The 21300-nt window shown below is 37.5% G+C and overlaps 1 protein-coding gene across 1 annotated transcript; it reads right to left on the bottom strand.

Annotated features, from left to right (window-relative positions):
* Positions 1-8956: 8956 nt before the first annotated feature.
* Positions 8957-10390, bottom strand: LOC133542194 (trace amine-associated receptor 1-like). The gene has a single exon (XM_061886089.1). It carries the CDS (start codon positions 10264-10266, stop codon positions 9295-9297), a length of 972 nt encoding a protein of 323 aa, XP_061742073.1. The 5' UTR covers positions 10267-10390; the 3' UTR covers positions 8957-9294.
* Positions 10391-21300: the final 10910 nt, after the last annotated feature.

Genomic DNA, 21300 nt, shown 5'->3' with positions numbered 1-21300 from the left:
CCACTGCGCCACGCCGTCCCTAATGCACTTTATTTTTTTTAGAATGCATGTTTTGTTTGAAGGCCTCATATAAATGAAAAACTGTGCTTTTTTTGAAAAACAAAGACTACTGCAATATTTAAAAAATTTCAATATTCAATAAAAAATTACTTTATTTGAAAAACATGTCTAAATATTTATTCTAGGCTATTTATGCAATATTAAAAAAATTGTGAAAAACTGCATTCATTATTCGGGATTCGGGTTTAAATTTTATTCGGCTTCGGCCACAAATTTTCATTTCGGTGCATCCCTAATTAAAACCAATATTTTCATGGATAAGTAAGCCTAACAAGGTAACCAAGAGATGAGAAACAATTTGGATGATAGATAATCATTTTTAGTGTATTTTACAGCTGATTTAAGACATGGGTCAAAACCGACCCGTTAACATCAGAGATGCTAACAGAAAGCTAACACAAGAGGAAGGTTAAATTGTTCCAAGTCTTTCACGTTTTTAATCCATATTGGCTTCATTTGATCCGATCCATTTGGTTTTATGTAGACCTTGCCATGTCTCGTCCATGTAGATTGAATCCTGTTTTCTTTCCTGAGAATGCAGCCACTTCTTGCAATTTCACCATTTTTTCTTTGTCAGGTGCTCATTCAGATAAATTCCAGTGCCCTTTAGCTTTTTGGACTGTCTCAGCAGCTCCATTTTGTGTTTCTGGTTAACCATCTGCATCACTATTATTGGTCTTGCTTTAACATTCTTGTTTGGAAATGAATAGCATGTTGATATGTTTTGTTTCTCAACGATGATGTTTTTACCTCTGAAAAAGTCCAGGAGTTTTTGCTCAAGAGTTTCAAGTTCCTCCGTAGGAGCATCTTCACCTTGGTTCAGCCCAGCTGTAACTCGAGCATATCTGCGGTGGTTCAGCTCTAGTCCTGTGACCACAATGTCATTGACAAGTGATTGTTGCTCCAAATCCTCACATCTCTGCTCCAAAAGTTCAATCCTTTTGTCTCTCTGGATCACTTTCTCCTTCAGCTCCTTCACTTCCTCCATGAGGCCCGTGATGTTTCCTTGTTGCTTTAGAACCTTGGCAATCTCTTCACCCATGAAGTTTAGAGATTTCTTTATCTCTTCAAGTTCCTCTGACAACTTTTTAATTGTTATTGTCATCTTTTCAAGTAATTTTACACGGGTATTTTAGCTAACTTGATGAGCTGCACTGAAGTTCTAAGTAGGCCTGTTTGGGCCTTGATTTGATACTCTTACAATACCTTTTTCAGAGTCCAATGTTGTTTCAATATCCCCAAAGTAGTGAAGTAAAGTATTCCTTCACCATCAGCAATGGAGCATTTCAAGATATTTGTCTCTGATTCTTGAGATATTTGATGGATTGTAGAGAGCAGGGAGAAGCATTGGCAGCCATCTTGAATCCATGTAAATTCATACACACATGTCATAAAGTGTCAATAATGTCAATTATACGTGTCAACAATGTCAATAATAAAGTCTGAATAATATATTAAAGTGACAATAATGTCAATAATAAAGTGTCAACAATGTCAATAATAAAGTGTAAACAGTGTCTTTAATAAAGTGTCAATAATGTTATTATAAAGTGTCCATAATATCAATAACATAGTGTCAATAATGTCATTATAAAGTGTCCCATCCATCCATCCATTTTCTACCGCTTATATCCTTTTGGGGTCGCGGGGGGCGCTGTAAACAATGTCAATAATAAAGTGTCAATAATAAAGTGTAAACAGTGTCTATAATAAAGTGTCAATAATGTTATTATAAAGTGTCAATAATATCAATAACATAGTGTCAATAATGTCATTATAAAGTGTCCCATCCATCCATCCATTTTCTACCGCTTATTTCCTTTTGGGGTCGCGGGGGGGGGGGGCTGTAAACAATGTCTATAATAAAGTGTCAACAATGTCAATAATAAAGTGTCAACAATGTCAATAATAAAGTGTCAATAATAGAGTGTAAACAGTGTCTATAATAAAGTGTCAATAATGTTATTATAAAGTGTCAATAATATCAATAACATAGTGTCAATAATGTCATTATAGAGTGTCCCATCCATCCATCCATTTTCTACCGCTTATTTCCTTTTGGGGTCGCGGGGGGCGCTGTAAACAATGTCAATAATAAAGTGTCAACAATGTCAATAATAAAGTGTCAACAATGTCAATAATAAAGTGTCAACAATGTCAATAATAAAGTGTCAATAATGTCATAATGAAGTTTTAATAATGTCAATAATAAAGTGCCAATAATGTCATAATTAAGTTTTAATAATGTCAATAATAGAGTGCCAATAATGTCATTATAAAGTGTCCCATCCATCCATCCATTTTCTACCGCTTATTTCCTTTTGGGGTCGCGGGGGGCGCTGTAAACAATGTCTATAATAAAGTGTCAACAATGTCAATAATAAAGTGTCAACAATGTCAATAATAAAGTGTCAACAATGTCAATAATAAAGTGTCAACAATGTCAATAATAAAGTGTAAACAGTGTCTATAATAAAGTGTCAACAATGTCAATAATAAAGTGTCAACAATGTCAATAATAAAGTGTCAACAATGTCAATAATAAAGTGTCAACAATGTCAATAATAAAGTGTCAACAATGTCAATAATAAAGTGTAAACAGTGTCTATAATAAAGTGTCAATAATGTTATTATAAAGTGTCAATAATATCAATAACATAGTGTCAATAATGTCATTATAAAGTGTCCCATCCATCCATCCATTTTCTACCGCTTATTTCCTTTTGGGGTCGCGGGGGGCGCTGTAAACAATTTCTATAATAAAGTGTCAACAATGTCAATAATAAAGTGTCAATAATAAAGTGTCAACAATGTCAATAATAAAGTGTCGATAATAAAGTGTCAACAATGTCAATAATAAAGTGTAAACAGTGTCTATAATAAAGTGTCAATAATGTTATTATAAAGTGTCAATAATATCAATAACATAGTGTCAATAATGTCATTATAAAGTGTCCCATCCATCCATCCATTTTCTACCGCTTTTTTCCTTTTGGGGTCGCGGGGGGCGCTGTAAACAATTTCTATAATAAAGTGTCAACAATGTCAATAATAAAGTGTCAATAATAAAGTGTCAACAATGTCAATAATAAAGTGTAAACAGTGTCTATAATAAAGTGTCAATAATGTTATTATAAAGTGTCAATAATATCAATAACATAGTGTCAATAATGTCATTATAAAGTGTCCCATCCATCCATCCATTTTCTACCGCTTATTTCCTTTTGGGGTCGCGGGGGGCGCTGTAAACAATGTCAATAATAAAGTGTCAATAATAAAGTGTCAACAATGTCAATAATAAACTGTAAACAGTGTCTATAATAAAGTGTCAATAATGTTATTATAAAGTGTTAATAATATCAATAACATAGTGTCAATAATGTCATTATAAAGTGTCCCATCCATCCATCCATTTTCTACCGCTTATTTCCTTTTGGGGTCGCGGGGGGCGCTGTAAACAATTTCTATAATAAAGTGTCAACAATGTCAATGATAAAGTGTCAACAATGTCAATAAAGTGTCAATAACGTCATAATGAAGTTTTAATAATGTCAATAATAAAGTGTCAACAATGTCAATAATAAAGTGTCAATAACGTCATAATGAAGTTTTAATAATGTCAATAACATAGTGTCAATAATGTCATTATAAAGTGTCCCATCCATCCATCCATTTTTCTACCGCTTATTCCCTTTTGGGGTCACAGGGGGCGCTGGCGCCTATCTCAGGTACAATTGGGCGGAAGGCGGCGTACACCCTGGACACTTCATCACAGGGCCAACACAGATAGACAGACAACATTCACACACTAGGGACCATTTAGTGTTGCCAGTCAACTTATCCCCAGGTGCATGTCTTTGGAAGTGGGAGGAAGACGGGAGAACATGCAAACTCCACACATAAAGATCCCGAGCCTGGCATTGAACCCGGGACTGCAGGACCTTCGTATTGTGAGGCAGACGCACTAACCCCTCTTCCACAGTGAAGCCCTATAAAGTGTCAATAATGCCAATAATACGTGTCAACAATGTCAATAATAAAGTGTCAATAATAAAGTGCCAATAATGTTGCGATTCTACGCTGTAGTTTTGATTCTTTTCTGTATCATATTTTCTAGTGCGCCTCCTTAGTTCCTGTTTTTAGTCTGTTTCCATAGCAACGTATTATTTTCACCTGCCGTGGTTTCAAGAAGCACACCTGCTCCACTAATCACCATCCTTTATAAGCAAGCCTTTTCTGTTCTCTCATTGTCGGACTCTAATTTGCTTCCATGCAACAGTTGAAGACTCTTGGTTTATTTACGCTTTGTTTTATTCCAGCTCTCATGCTGATGATTTGTTTTTCTGTTTGTGTGTGCCTTCGTGCCAAGTTTGTGTTTATCTGTTTGCTCTTCCTAGCCTTCGTTGCTAGCGCTTTTGTTTGCCTTTGTGCTTAGCTCCAGTGTTTTTTGTTCCTTAGCCTTTTATTAGTTAAATAAATACTTTACATCTTACCTCACGCTGTGTTCTTGCTCGACGCATCCTTGGAAAAACAAACTCGGCATCGCCATGCCGACCGACAAAGCTTCACAAATAATGTCATTATAAAGTGTCAACAATGTCAATAATAAGTCACCCGCCATTCGGGTTCCAGCTTTCTACATCACGGGTCCACAAACTACAGCCCGCGGGCCAGATACGGCCTGCCAGCGTCTAAAATCCGGCCCGCGGGTAATACCAAGTAAAAAAATATATATACAGTACATATATATATATATATATCCATCCATCCATTTTCTACCGCTTATTCCCTTTTGGGGTCGCGGGGGGCGCTGGCGCCTATCTCAGCTACAATATATATACAAACCCGTTTCCATATGAGTTGGGAAATTGTGTTAGATGTAAATATAAACAGAATACAATGATTTGCAAATTATTTTCAACCCATATTTACTTGAATATGCTACAAAGACAACATATTTGATGTTCAAACTGATAAACATTTTTTTGTGTGCAAATAATCATTAACTTTAGAATTTGATACCAGCAACACATGACAAAGAAGTTGGGAAAGGTGGCAATAAATACTGATAAAGTTGATAAATGCTCATCAAACACCTATTTGGAACACCCCACAGGTGTGCAGGCTAATTGGGGACAGGTGGGTGCCATGATTGGGTATAAAAGCAGCTTCCATGAAATGCTAAGTAATTCACAAACAAGGATGGGGCGAGGATCACCAATTTGTAAGCAAACTGTCAAACAGTTTTAGAACAACATTTCTCAACCAGCTATTGCAAGGAATTTAGGGATTTTACAATCTGCGGTCCGTAAAATCATCAAAAGATTTAGAAAAACTGGAGAAATCACTGCACGTAAGCGATGATATTACGGACCTTAGATCCCTCAGGCGGTACTGCATCAAAAACTGGCGTCAGTGTGTAAAGGATATCACCACATGGGCGCAGGAACACTTTATAAAACCACTGTCAGAAGCTACAGTTGTTTGTTAGATCTCTAAGTTCAAGTTATAACTCTGCTATGCAAAGCAAAACCCATTTCATCAACAACACCAAGGAACGCCGCTGGCTTCGCTGGGCCCGAGCTCATCTTAGATGGACTGATGCAAAGTGGAAAAGTGTTCTGTGGTCTGACGAGTCCACATTTCAAATTATATTTGGAAACTGTGGACGTGGTGTCCTCCGGAAACGTTGTTCTTAAACTGTTGGACTATTTGCTCATGCAAATGTGGACAAAGGGGTGTACCTTGCCCCATCCTTTCTTGTGAAAGACTGAGCATTTTTGGGAAGATGTTTTTATATCCAATCATGGCACCCACCTGTTCCCAATTAGCCTGCACACCTGTGGGATGTTCCAAATAAGTGTTTGATGAGCATTCCTCAACTTTATCAGTATTCATTGCCACTTTTCCCAATTTCTTTGTCATGTGTTGCTGGCATCAATTTCTAAAGTTAATGCCAATTTGCAAAAAAAAAAGTTTAGCAGTTTGAACATCAAATATGTTGTCTTTGTTGCATATTCAACTGAATATGGGTTGAAAAGGATTTGTATTGTCCTGTTTAAGAGTGTCACAACATTGCTGTTTATGGCAGACGAACTGCTTTACGGTAGACAAAAACATGACTGCTGTTGTTGTGTGTTGTTACCGCGCTGGTAGGACGTTAACGAAACTGCCTAACAATAAACCCACATAAGAAACCAAGTTTTAACGTCATTGGGCAGACACGCTGTTTATATTGTGGGAAAGCGGACGTGAAAACAGGCTGTCTTCACTCAGGTCCGCATGGAGCTGGAGCTCCGCCTGAATTTCGGGAGATTTTCGGGAGAAAATCTGTCCCGGGAGGTTTTCGGGAGAGCCGCTGAATTTCGGGAATCCCCCGGAAAATCCGGGAGGGTTGGCAAGTATGCTTTGCTAAGTAAGTTTTGTTCCACGTTCTAGTCTGTGCTAAGTTATAGCCTTAGCTTCCGGTACGATCGGCACTTTGTTCTGTCCATTTGGTACCTGTTTGTGTTCGGTAAAGTTTAAATGTCGTCGTTACCTGCAAGTCCTATCCGGAGTCGTCCTGGGAGAACAACACTCACATCACCGTGCGACCCGGTCGTGACGATTACAGAAGAAATTACCAATGCAATAGATAGTAAAAAAAAAATGTGCGGCAGCAGTGTTTATGGATCTAACTAAAGCATTTGACACAATTAATCATAATATTTTAATTACAAAACTAGAACGATACGGCATCAGAGGGTTAGTCTTAAACTGGATAAGAAGTTAACTAACGAACAGGAAACAATACGTGAAGCTAGGCGAACACACTTCTACAGCGCTAAATATATCCTGTGGTGTACCTCAGGGATCAATACTAGGACCTAAATTATTCAATCTCTACATAAATGACATTTGTAAAGTTACAAAATATTTAAATTTAGTATTATTGGCGGATGATACAACGGGGTTTTGTTCAGGAGAGAACACACAGAAGATTATACAAATAATAACAGAAGAAATGAACAAATTAAAAAGATGGTTTGACAAAATCTCAGTAAAACTAAAATAATGCTATTAGGTATCAGGAGAAGAGAAAGGCTGTCCTTTGTCACGGATTCTGTTCATAACTTTTATGGACAGAATTTCTAGGCGCAGTCAAGGCGTTGAGGGGTTCCGGTTTGGTAACCGCAGGATTAGGTCTCTGCTTTTTGCAGATGATGTGGTCCTGATGGCTTCATCTGACCGGGATCTTCAGCTCTCGCTGGATCGGTTCGCAGCCGAGTGTGAAGCGACCGGAATGAGAATCAGCACCTCCAAGTCCGAGTCCATGGTTCTCGCCCGGAAAAGGGTGGAGTGCCATCTCCGGGTTGGGGAGGAGACCTTGCCCCAAGTGGAGGAGTTCAAGTACCTAGGAGTCTTGTTCACGAGTGAGGGAAGAGTGGATCGTGAGATCGACAGGCGGATCGGTGCGGCGTCTTCAGTAATGCGGACGTTGTACCGATCCGTTGTGGTGAAGAAGGAGCTGAGCCGGAAGGCAAAGCTCTCAATTTACCGGTCGATCTACGTTCCCATCCTCACCTATGGTCATGAGCTTTGGGTCATGACCGAAAGGATAAGATCACGGGTACAAGCGGCCGAAATGAGTTTCCTCCGCCGTGTGGCGGCGCTCTCCCTTAGAGATAGGGTGAGAAGCTCTGCCATCCGGGAGGAACTCAAGGTAAAGCCGCTGCTCCTCCACATCGAGAGGAGCCAGATGAGGTGGTTCGGGCATCTGGTCAGGATGCCACCCGAACGCCTCCCTAGGGAGGTGTTTAGGGCACGTCCAACCGGTAGGAGGCCACGGGGAAGACCCAGGACACGTTGGGAAGACTATGTCTCCCGGCTGGCCTGGGAACGCCTCGGGATCCCCCGGGAAGAGCTAGACGAAGTGGCTGGAGAGAGGGAAGTCTGGGTTTCCCTGCTTAGGCTGTTGCCCCCGCGACCCGACCTCGGATAAGCGGAAGATGATGGATGGATGGATGGAGAAGAGAAAGTCAAACACAAATGCAAATAGACGGAATAGAAATTGAAAGAGTAAATGAAACCGATTGATGATAAATTGAACTGGAAATCTCATGTAAAAAATATACAACATAAAGTAGCAAAAAACACGTCAATAATGAATACAGCAAAACATGTTCTAGACCAGTAGTTCTTAACCCTGTTGGAGGTACCGAACCCCACCAGTTTCATACGTGCATTCAACAAACCCTTCTTTAGTGAAAAGATTATTATTATTTTTTTTTTTTTCAAATTCAAGAAAAAGCTATGTTTTTTTTTACTGGTGCACAAAACGAACCGTGCATGAACATCACTTTGTTCAAAGAACAAAACCAACACGGTGCATGAACTCACAACAAATTACACACCTTACACATATTACCATGAATTGATTAACGTGGACCCCGACTTAAACAAGTTGAAAAACTTATTCGGGTGTTACCATTTAGTGGTCATTTGTACGGAATATGTACTGTACTGTGTATTCTCTTCCTTTGCAATCTGCTGGTAAAAGATTCAATCGAATCAATCAAACAACCTGCAAATCAGCTGGAAAATTAAAGGGAACATTGTTTGTTGGGCATCCATAATACGCTGATAGGGAGAAGTTTTTATTTACACGATAAGTCGGATGTGTCTTTACCTCCATGGCGGAGGTTTCATCGAACCCAGGTTAAGAACCACTGTTCTAGACCAAAAAAATCACTTCATCTTCTCTACTGCTCTCTAGTGTTACCATATCTGAGTTATTGTGTAGAAATATGGGGAAAAAAATTACAAAAGTACACCTCATTCTCTAATGGTGTTACAAAAAAAGACCAGTTTGAATAATACATCATGTTTGTTGAATCAAAGATACTGAAGTTCCATGACATAGTGAATTTTGCAAACAGCTAAAATTATACACAAAGCAAACTATAACCTGCTTCCCCAAAAATATACAAGAGTTTTTCTCAGCAAAAGAGGAGAAATATAATCTTACAGAAAAATGTAATTTAAAACATTTGTTTGCATGTACAACACTTAAGACCTTCAGTATATCTGTATGTGGAATTAAATTAAGCAAAGCAATCAAACAATGCAGTAATGTCATCCACTTCAAAAAAAACTCTTCAAACGTAGTGTTTACAAAGTACAAAGAAGAGGAACCATGATAAACATTCTGAATGAACTCAAACTCAAACGTGCGGCTTACCCATATCGAGCATATTATTCAAGTCTGGTGTTTGAGAAATCGCGTAAACATATTTTTCCGGATATAACTATTTTAAAAGCGGACCTGTACCAGCTGTAAAATAAAGCATAAATGAAAGGGTTGAGCATTGAATTTGACAGGACAAACAAAGAAAGAGGGTCGATGACTTCAAATGACACTGACACCTTGTTCGAAAACGAAATCATCCAAACTGTAAAGAAAGGACAACAACAGACTAAGAAGGCGCTCAAAACTATAGCCAGAGTTTTAGTGGCCTTTCTCTCCATCTTCCTGACGGTTGCTCCTGGCGTCCTGCTGTGATAGGTTCTGTTTTGGATGCTGCGTGCCTGTTTATGTGCTACAAAGAAGATACTTGCATATATACACATCACTATGATCATAGGAAGGTAAAAGGTTAAAATGGGTCCTGAAACATTCACAATAACAATGTAAATATAACATTTGGTTCCACATTTTGCATAAATTATTCCTGCAATCAAAAAACCAGTAGACAGTAGAAATGAAATACTCCAACTCAACAAGATCATGAACACAACAACACTAACAGTGATTGCAGTTTTATATACCAGAGGTTTGCACACTGCGTAGTATCTGTCTATAGAAATACACATTAAATTCAGAATAGAAGCCGTGGACAGTGTTACTTCAATGCATTGTTGCACTATACAGATCAAACCACCGTGGATCTGACAATAATCCCTGTTGAATTTAGTGTTGAGAGGAATGGTTAAAAGACCAACAAGTAAGTCGGACACAGCCAGAGAGAGAATGAGATAGTTAGTAGGAGTGTGAAGCTGTTTGAAATAAATGACAGACATGATTATGAGGAAGTTTCCACATATGATGACAACACCTATCAAGTAAGGGAATATTCTCAGTACAACACAGGAAACAGATGTGTGACAGGAAATTATGACCTCAGATTTGTTGCCTTCTGGTGCCATGTTTCTGTACCTGAAAGTCATCTCAGTTATCAATAAGGCAGATTAGATCAGATCAGATACTAAGTGCAAACGATCCTATCAGTCATTTTCAGTGTGGCATACTGCACCTGTCTTGGATGACGACTTCATCGACTGTTGAAGTTGCGCGTCGTGTCCGACCTTGTTGGTGTGTGCACTCATGTTTTATATCTGTGTCTATCTAATTTGCATAACATATTCATTCTCCGCTTGACCAATCGGATGTAAAAATGTAGTTTGTTGATGTCGGTGCCAAGGAAACACTACTGCAGCCTCGGAACTCTCCAAAGGCCAAACTTGATGGTATATTCAGAAAAAATAGAAACAAATAAATAAAAATTATATGTACTAGTAATATTTTGGCGTGTGTGTGTGTGTGTGTGTGTGTGTGTGTGTGTGTGTGTGTGTGTGTGTGTGTGTGTGTGTGTGTGTGTGTGTGTGTGTGTGTGGAAAAAGTGTTGACCCCTTCCTAATTTTTTGATTTTTTTTGCATGTTTGTCACCAAATGTCCATCCATCCATTTCCTACCGCTTACTCCCTTCGGGGTCGCGGGGGGTGCTGAATCCTATCTCAGCTACACCCTGGTTGACACCCTGGACAAATCGCCACCTCATCACCTGAATGTATCAGATCAAATTTAAAAATGAGTCAAAGACGACACAAGTGAACACAAAATGCAGTTTTTTAAATGAATGAGGAATGTCAATCAATCATCAATCAATGTTTACTTTTATAGCCCTAAATCACGAGTGTCTCAAAGGGCTGCACAAGCCACAACGACATCCTTGGCTCGGATCCCACGTCAGGGCAAGAAAAAAGTTAGTCCAGTCCATAGTGGAACTAACATAATGGTGTGAGAGTCCAGTCCATAGTGGATCTAACATAATAGTGAGATTCCAGTCCATAGTGGATCTAACATAATAGTGTGAGAGTCCAGTCCATAGTGGATCTGACATAATAGTGTGAGAGTCCAGTCCATAGTGGATCTAACATAATAGTGAGATTCCAGTCCATAGTGGATCTAACATAATGGTGTGAGAGTCCAGTCCATAGTGGATCTAACATAATAGTGAGATTCCAGTCCATAGTGGATCTAACATAATGGTGTGAGAGTCCAGTCCATAGTGGATTTAACATAATAGTGAGATTCCAGTCCATAGTGGATCTAACATAATAGTGTGAGAGTCCAGTCCATAGTGGATCTAACATAATGGCGAGACTCCAGTCCATAGTGGATCCAACATAATGGTGAGAGTCCAGTCCGTAGTGGATCTAACATAATAGTGTGAGAGTCCAGTCCATAGTGGATCTAACATAATAGTGAGAGTCAAGTCCATAGTGGATCTAACATAATAGTGAGACTCCACTCCATAGTGGATCCAACATAATGGTGAGAGTCCAGTCCGTAGTGGATCTAACATAATAGTGTGAGAGTCCAGTCCATAGTGGATCTAACATAATAGTGAGAGTCCAGTACATAGTGGATCTAACATAATAGTGAGACTCCACTCCATAGTGGATCCAACATAATGGTGAGAGTCCAGTCCGTAGTGGATCTAACATAATAGTGTGAGAGTCCAGTCCATAGTGGATCTAACATAATAGTGAGAGTCAAGTCCATAGTGGATCTAATATAATAGTGTGAGAGTCCAGTCCATAGTGGATCTAACATAATAGTGAGAGTCCAGTCCATAGTGGATCTAACATAATAGTGAGACTCCAGTCCATAGTGGATCTAACATAATGGTGAGAGTCCAGTCCATAGTGGATTTAACATAATAGTGAGAGTCCAGTCCATAGTGGATCTAACATAATAGTGTGAGAGTCCAGTCAGTTCAGTTTTTCAGTTTATTTTCAGTCTAACAAAAACATATTCAAACATGGATCACGATTCAAAAATGAATAACATGACTGAAACAGGCAGAAGCAAAAAAGCTTATATGCCCAACATAATTTTTTTTTACATTCAATTAAGTTACCTTTTGTAATCATTTTGTAATACAAAAAGAAATATAGTCATTCAGCATTTACATTTAAGTTGCCCTTTAACAAATAATACAAAAATATGTACTTAAACACATGCACATTTTTGTAAATAGATAAACATACATACCTTCTAAATACAACATTTAACCAAACAAACAAAAATTTCTAGTTCACATAACTTTTTAAAATACATTGTGACATGTTCTTTTTGAAATTAAATACTGAGTCACTCATTTTTATTTCTTTACCAACAGAATTCCACAAATTAACACCGAGAACAGATAAACATCTACGTTTAACAACTAATCTTGCTTTTGGTCAAATAAACTTAGATTCATCTCTTAGATTGTATTTGCTGGTCTGTAGAGAGAAGTATTTTTCAATTCCTTCTGGAAGAGTATTTATTTTTGCTTTGAACATTATCTGTGTTATTTTATAGTAAACAATATCTTGAAATGTCATAAGTTTTGATGTAACAAATAATGGATGGGTATGGTCATAATATCCTGCTTTGTTTATTAGCCGTACAGCTTTTTTTTTTTGCAGCAAAACATTATCATTAATTATGGTTTTAAAAGTGGTTCCCCAGAGTTCTACACAGTATGTCATGTATGGAAGTATCAAAGTATAATAAATTGTAAACAAAGAATTATAATCAAGTAATTCTTTAGTTTTATACAAAACACCAAGTGTTTTTGATATTTTTGTTTTTGTATAATTTACATGTTGTCTCCATGATAATTTATAGTCAGTTATAACTCCCAAATCTTAGTATCAAAGACACGCTCAATTTTATCTCCATTTATTTTAATATTTACTTCATTAGATACCTCAGTTTTGGTACCAAATATCATAAATTTAGTTTTAGCAATATTAAGTGATACTTTATTCATATCAAACCAGTTTTTAAGCACTGTCATTTCTTGTTCTATTTTTACCAAAAGTTCATTAAAATTTCTCCAGAACAAAGGATGGTTGTATCATCAGCAAACATAAAAAATGTTAAGAAACTTGATGCATCACAAAAATCATTAATGAAAATTGTAAATAACTTAGGACCAATTATAGAACCCTGAGGAATTCCACAAACTATATTTTTAAATCCAGATATTGTATTATCCACCTGAACACATTGTTTTCTATTTTCTAGATAGCTCTTGATCCAGGACAGAACTGGCCCTCGGATGCCGTACTTATCCAACTTATTTATTAACTGTCTGTGGTCAATGGTATCGAAGGCCTTTTTTAGTAGGCTGTCATGGAAAAGCTCTACATGTGACCCAGGTGTCCTATAAATTCAACTCAAATCTGCACTACGTTCGTTGTTTATTTGTATTTTCAATCAATCAATGTTTATTTATATAGCCCCAAATCACAAATGTCTCAAAGGACTGCACAAATCATTACGACTACAACATCCTCGGAAGAACCCACAAAAGGGCAAGGAAAACTCACACCCAGTGGGCAGGGAGAATTCACATCCAGTGGGACGCCAGTGACAATGCTGACTATGAGAAACCTTGGAGAGGACCTCAGATGTGGGCAACCCCCCCTCTCTAGGGGACCGAAAGCAATGGATGTCGAGCGGGTCTAACATGATGCTGTGAAAGTTCAATCCATAGTGGCTCCAACACAGCCGCGAGAGTTCAGTTCAAGCGGATCCAAGACAGCAGCGAGAGTCCCGTCCACAGGAAACCAACTCAAGCGGATCAGCAGCGTAGAGATGTCCCCAACCGATACAGGCGAGCGGTCCATCCTGGGTCCCGACGAGCGGTCCATCCTGGGTCTCGACTCTGGACAGCCAGTACTTCATCCATGGTCATCGGACCGGACCCCCTCCACAAGGGAGGGGGGACATAGGAGAAAGAAAAGAAGCGGCAGATCAACTGGTCTAAAAAGGAGGTCTATTTAAAGGCTAGAGTATACAGATGAGTTTTAAGGTGAGACTTAAATGCTTCTACTGAGGTAGCATCTCGAACTGTTACCGGGAGGGCATTCCAGGGTAGTGGAGCCCGAACGGAAAACGCTCTATAGCCCGCAGACTTTTTTTGGGCTCTAGGAATCACTAATAAGCCGGAGTCTTTTGAACGCAGATTTCTTGCCGGGACATATGGTACAATACAATCGGCAAGATAGGATGGAGCTAGACCGTGTAGTATTTTATACGTAAGTAGTAAAACCTTAAAGTCACATCTTAAGTGCACAGGAAGCCAGTGCAGGTGAGCCAGTACAGGCGTAATGTGATCAAACTTTCTTGTTCTTGTCAAAAGTCTAGCAGCCGCATTTTGTACCAACTGTAATCTTTTAATGCTAGACATGGGGAGACCCGAAAATAATACGTTACAGTAATCGAGACGAGACGTAACAAACACATGGATAATGATCTCAGCGTCTTTAGTGGACAAAATGGAGCGAATTTTAGCGATATTACGGAGATGAAAGAAGGCCGTTTTAGTAACGCTTTTAATGTGTGACTCAAAGGAGAGAGTTGGGTCGAAGATAATACCCAGATTCTTTACCGAGTCACCTTGTTTTATTATTTTTATAGTCATACTCTCCATAACATCATCTATAACTAGACTGTTGATAATTTCACAGTAATATTTTTTTTGTACATAGAACGCAACACCACCTCCCTTTTTATTTTTTCTATTTATATTATAAAAATCATAACCTTCTAATATAAACATATCATTAATTTCATCTGTCAACCATGTCTCTGAGATGGCAGTTGCTTGGAATGTTGATTTTAAAGATTTCAAGCACTCTTGTATCTTCCCAAAATTAGCCCTGAGACTTCTACTTTTAAAATGAATAAGCAAAAAACCCTTTAAATCCAAATGTTTAAATCTATCCTCTGAGTAATATGAAACATTTATGTTATGTAATCCACTTAAATTGATTTCTGGATCAATGTCATTACAAAATTCTCCTCCTTTATCATCATTCATTTCTAAATAACTTCAATTTAGTTCCTTACAGCTCATCCTGTCTTGAATATCTTCTTGCCCAGCTATACTGCTTTCTTCCTCGTCAGAAATATAAAAGTCAAACTCATTATTAGTCATCCTCCAAAGAAGTTTAACCAAAATATCAATAATGAACTAAAATGTACGATGTAACTTAAAAAAACACAGATTATCCATAATCCTAATGTCCATATACCATGTGTACCATACATTTTCATTGTCCACATACCATTTGTTGTCCTGATTCAGCAAGTTATTTAACCTTCGTCTTGTGTTAGGGTCGGCACCGACCCGTTTTAGTTTTTAAATGCATAAAATAACCATATAAATACATTTTTTTGCATAAAAGCTTTTTGACTTTATCAAGAACCTCTATTTCAACAAATCAAAACATGTGTTTGGTTTTTCACTAAATTATAAAATGCTCTGGATGACATTATGACCTTGGTGTTGTTAGGGTCGGTTTCGACGCAGTTATAAAAATAAGATTATCAAGCAATAATTAGAGGCCAAAACTGAACACACTGACAGCCAGCTCCTCTCCCAATCATGTGAGCTTTAGGGGATTCTCATTTTACCTTGTTATCCAGTACAAAAAAAACAAAGACTGGCATGTCCAGACATGTCAATCAATCAATCAATCAATGTTTATTTATATAGCCCCAAATCACAAATGTCTCAAAGGACTGCACAAATCATTACAACTACAACATCCTCGGAAGAACCCACAAAAAGGCAAGGAAAACTCACACCCAGTGGGCAGGGAGAATTCACATCCAGTGGGACGCCAGTGACAATGCTGACTATGAGAAACCTTGGAGAGGACCTCAGATGTGGGCAACCCCCCCCCCTCTAGGGGACCGAAAGCAATGGATGTTGAGCGGGTCTAACATGATACTGTGAGGTCAATTCAGTCTCAAAATTATTAAAATGAAAAAATAAAACAAATAAGAGATAAGATATACGTTCTGATACCCCTCAGTAATAGTCAGGTAACACAACAACCTTTTATTTATTTATAAGATTCTTTTAAAGTTAATTTTACCATTTTTAAATGGAAATCGAGGGGTATACTGACAAAAAAAAGGCCCAATGGCCCATTCCAAAAATATTAAAACTAGGGATGCACCGATTAATCGGTAACCGAATATATTCGGCCGAATATGGCAAAAAAAGCCACATTCGGCCTTCGGTGGAATGAGTTAAAAACAAGGCCGAATAGTGGCGTGTGACGCAAGTTTTTGACGCGGTGACGCAATCAACCAACGTGCAGTGACGTTGGGATATGTTGTGTACTTGTATAAGTGTATGAGGTTACAAGCACACACTTATTGAGATTTAGTGGGGCCTCTGTTTACATTATTAGCCTGTTGTGTAGGCTACCTGTATAAGTGTATGAGGTTACAAGCACACACTTAATTGAGATTTACTTGAGCCTTCTGTTTACATTATTAGCATATCTACTGTGGCTAAGCAGACTTTTGCCAAAAGGACAATAATTCATTTGTTGTGGGTTTATCCACTTTAATAAATAAATAAATGGGTTGTACTTGTATAGCACTTTTCTACCTTCAAGGTACTCAAAGCGCTTTGACACTACTTCCACATTTACCCATTCACACACACATTCACACACTGATGGAGGGAGCTGCCATGCAAGGCGCCAACCAGCACCCATCAGGAGCAAGGGTGAAGTGTCTTGCTCAGGACAAAACGGACGTGACGAGGTTGGTACTAGGTGGGATTTGAACCAGGGACCCTCGGGTTGCGCACGGCCACTCTTCCACTGCGCCACGCCGTCCCTAATGCACTTTATTTTTTTTTGGAATGCATGTTTTGTTCGAAGGCCTAATATAAATGAAAAACTGTGCTTTTTTTGAAAAGCAAAGACTACTGCAATATTAAAAAAAATGTCAATATTCAATAAAAAAAATACTTTATTTGAAAAACATGTCTAAATATTTATTCTAGGCTATTTATGCAATATTAAAAAAATTGTGAAAAACTGCATTCATTATTCGGCCAAGGGTTTAAATTTTATTCGGCTTCGGCCACAAATTTTCATTTCGGTGCATCCCTAATTAAAACCAATATTTTCATGGATAAGTAAGCCTAACAAGGTAACCAAGAGATGAGAAACAATTTGGATGATAGATAATCATTTTTAGTGTATTTTACAGCTGATTTAAGACATGGGTCAAAACCGAGCCGCTAACATCAGAGATGCTAACAGAAAGCTAACACAAGAGGAAGGTTAAATTGTTCCAAGTCTTTCACGTTTTTAATCCATATTGGCTTCATTTGATCCGATCCATTTGGTTTTATGTAGACTTTGCCATGTCTCGTCCATGTAGATTGAATCTTGTTTTCTTTCCTGAGAATGCAGCCACTTCTTGCAATTTCACCATTTTTTCTTTGTCAGGTGCTCATTCAGATAAGTTCCAGTGCCCTTTTTCTTTTTGGACTGTCTCAGCAGCTCCATTTTGTGTTTCTGGTTAACCATCTGCATCACTATTATTGGTCTTGCTTTAACATTCTTGTTTGGAAATGAATAGCATGTTAATATGTTTTGTTTCTCAACGATGATGTTTTTACCTCTGAAAAAGTCCAGGAGTTTTTGCTCAAGAGTTTCAAGTTCCTCCGTAGGAGCATCTTCACCTTGGTTCAGCCCAGCCGTAACTCGAGCATAACTGCGGTGGTTCAGCTCTAGTCCTGTGACCACCATGTCATTGACAAGTGATTGTTGCTCCAAATCCTCACATCTCTGCTCCAAAAGTTCAATCCTTTTGTCTCTCTGGATCACTTTCTCCTTCAGCTCCTTCACTTCCTCCATGAGGCCCATGATGTTTCCTTGTTGCTTTAGAACCTTGGCAATCTCTTCACCCATGAAGTTTAGAGATTTCTTTATCTCTTCAAGTTCCTCTGACAACTTTTTAATTGTTATTGTCATCTTTTCAAGTAATTTTACACGGGTATTTTAGGTAACTTGATGAGCTGCACTGAAGTTCTAAGTAGGCCTGTTTGGGCCTTGATTTGATACTCTTAAAATACCATTTTCAGAGTCCAATGTTGTTGCAATATCCCCAAAGTAGTGAAGTAAAGTATTCCTTCACCATCAGCAATGGAGCATTTCAACATATTTGTGTCTGATTTCCGAGATATTTGATGGATTGTAGAGAGCAGGGAGAAGCATTGGCAGCCATCTTGAATCCATGTAAATTCATACACACATGTCATAAAGTGTCAATAATGTCAATTATACGTGTCAACAATGTCAATAATAAAGTCTGAATAGTATATTAAAGTGACAATAATGTCAATAATAAAGTGTCAACAATGTCAATAATAAAGTGTAAAAAGTGTCTATAATAAAGTGTCAATATCAATAACATAGTGTCAATAATGTCATTATAAAGTGTCCCATCCATCCATCCATTTTCTACCGCTTATATCCTTTTGGGGTCGCGGGGGGCGCTGTAAACAATTTCTATAATAAAGTGTCAACAATGTCAATAATAAAGTGTCAATAATAAAGTGTCAACAATGTCAATAATAAAGTGTAAACAGTGTCTATAATAAAGTGTCAATAATGTTATTATAAAGTGTCAATAATATCAATAACATAGTGTCAATAATGTCATTATAAAGTGTCCCATCCATCCATCCATTTTCTACCGCTTATTTCCTTTTGGGGTCGCGGGGGCGCTGTAAACAATTTCTATAATAAAGTGTCAACAATGTCAATAATAAAGTGTAAACAGTGTCTATAATAAATTGTCAACAATGTCAATGATAAAGTGTAAACAGTGTCTATAATAAAGTGTCAATAATATCAATAACATAGTGTCAATAATGTCATTATAAAGTGTCCCATCAATCCATCCATTTTCTACTGCTTATTTCCTTTTGGGGTCGCGGTGGGCGCTTCAAACAATTTCTATAATAAAGTGTCAACAATGTCAATAATAAAGTGTCAATAATAAAGTGTCAACAATGTCAATAATAAAGTGTAAACAGTGTCTATAATAAAGTGTCAATAATGTTATTATAAAGTGTCAATAATATCAATAACATAGTGTCAATAATGTCAATAATAAAGTGTCAACAATGTCAATAAAGTGTAAACAGTGTCTATAATAAAGTGTCAATAATGTTATTATAAAGTGTCAATAATATCAATAACATCGTGTCAATAATGTCATTATAAAGTGTCCCATCCATCCATCCATTTTCTACCGCTTATTTCCTTTTGGGGTCGCGGGGGGCGCTGTAAACAATTTCTATAATAAAGTGTCAACAATGTCAATAATAAAGTGTCAACAATGTCAATAATAAAGTGTCAACAATGTCAATAATAAAGTGCCAATAATGTCATTATAAAGTGTCCCATCCATCCATCCATTTTCTACCGCTTATTTCCTTTTGGGGTCGCGGGGGGCGCTGTAAACAATTTCTATAATAAAGTGTCAACAATGTCAATAATAAAGTGTCAATAATAAAGTGTCAACAATGTCAAGTATAAAGTGTAAACAGTGTCCATAATAAAGTGTCAATAATGTTATTATAAAGTGTCAATAATATCAATAACATAGTGTCAATAATGTCATTATAAAGTGTCCCATCCATCCATCCATTTTCTACCGCTTATTTCCTTTTGGGGTCGCGGGGGGCGCTGTAAACAATTTCTATAATAAAGTGTCAACAATGTCAATAATAAAGTGTCAACAATGTCAATAATAAAGTGTCAACAATGTCAATAATAAAGTGTAAACAGTGTCTATAATAAAGTGTCAATAATGTTATTATAAAGTGTCAATAATATCAATAACATAGTGTCAATAATGTCATTATAAAGTGTCCCATCCATCCATCCATTTTCTACCGCTTATTTCCTTTTGGGGTCGCGGGGGGCGCTGTAAACAATTTCTATAATAAAGTGTCAACAATGTCAATAATAAAGTGTCAATAATAAAGTGTCAACAATGTCAATAATAAAGTGTCGATAATAAAGTGTCAACAATGTCAATAATAAAGTGTAAACAGTGTCTATAATAAAGTGTCAATAATGTTATTATAAAGTGTCAATAATATCAATAACATAGTGTCAATAATGTCATTATAAAGTGTCCCATCCATCCATCCATTTTCTACCGCTTTTTTCCTTTTGGGGTCGCGGGGGGCGCTGTAAACAATTTCTATAATAAAGTGTCAACAATGTCAATAATAAAGTGTCAATAATAAAGTGTCAACAATGTCAATAATAAAGTGTAAACAGTGTCTATAATAAAGTGTCAATAATGTTATTATAAAGTGTCAATAATATCAATAACATAGTGTCAATAATGTCATTATAAAGTGTCCCATCCATCCATCCATTTTCTACCGCTTATTTCCTTTTGGGGTCGCGGGGGGCGCTGTAAACAATGTCAATAATAAAGTGTCAATAATAAAGTGTCAACAATGTCAATAATAAACTGTAAACAGTGTCTATAATAAAGTGTCAATAATGTTATTATAAAGTGTTAATAATATCAATAACATAGTGTCAATAATGTCATTATAAAGTGTCCCATCCATCCATCCATTTTCTACCGCTTATTTCCTTTTGGGGTCGTGGGGGGCGCTGTAAACAATTTCTATAATAAAGTGTCAACAATGTCAATGATAAAGTGTCAACAATGTCAATAAAGTGTCAATAACGTCATAATGAAGTTTTAATAATGTCAATAATAAAGTGTCAACAATGTCAATAATAAAGTGTCAATAACGTCATAATGAAGTTTTAATAATGTCAATAACATAGTGTCAATAATGTCATTATAAAGTGTCCCATCCATCCATCCATTTTTCTACCGCTTATTCCCTTTTGGGGTCACAGGGGGCGCTGGCGCCTATCTCAGGTACAATTGGGCGGAAGGCGGCGTACACCCTGGACACTTCATCACAGGGCCAACACAGATAGACAGACAACATTCACACACTAGGGACCATTTAGTGTTGCCAGTCAACTTATCCCCAGGTGCATGTCTTTGGAAGTGGGAGGAAGACGGGAGAACATGCAAACTCCACACATAAAGATCCC

This window comes from Nerophis ophidion, linkage group LG24 (assembly GCF_033978795.1).
Source record: "Nerophis ophidion isolate RoL-2023_Sa linkage group LG24, RoL_Noph_v1.0, whole genome shotgun sequence".
Taxonomy (NCBI): Eukaryota; Metazoa; Chordata; class Actinopteri; order Syngnathiformes; family Syngnathidae; genus Nerophis; species Nerophis ophidion.
Note: the sequence above shows the minus strand (reverse complement) of the source record. Positions and strands in the feature narration are given on the sequence as shown.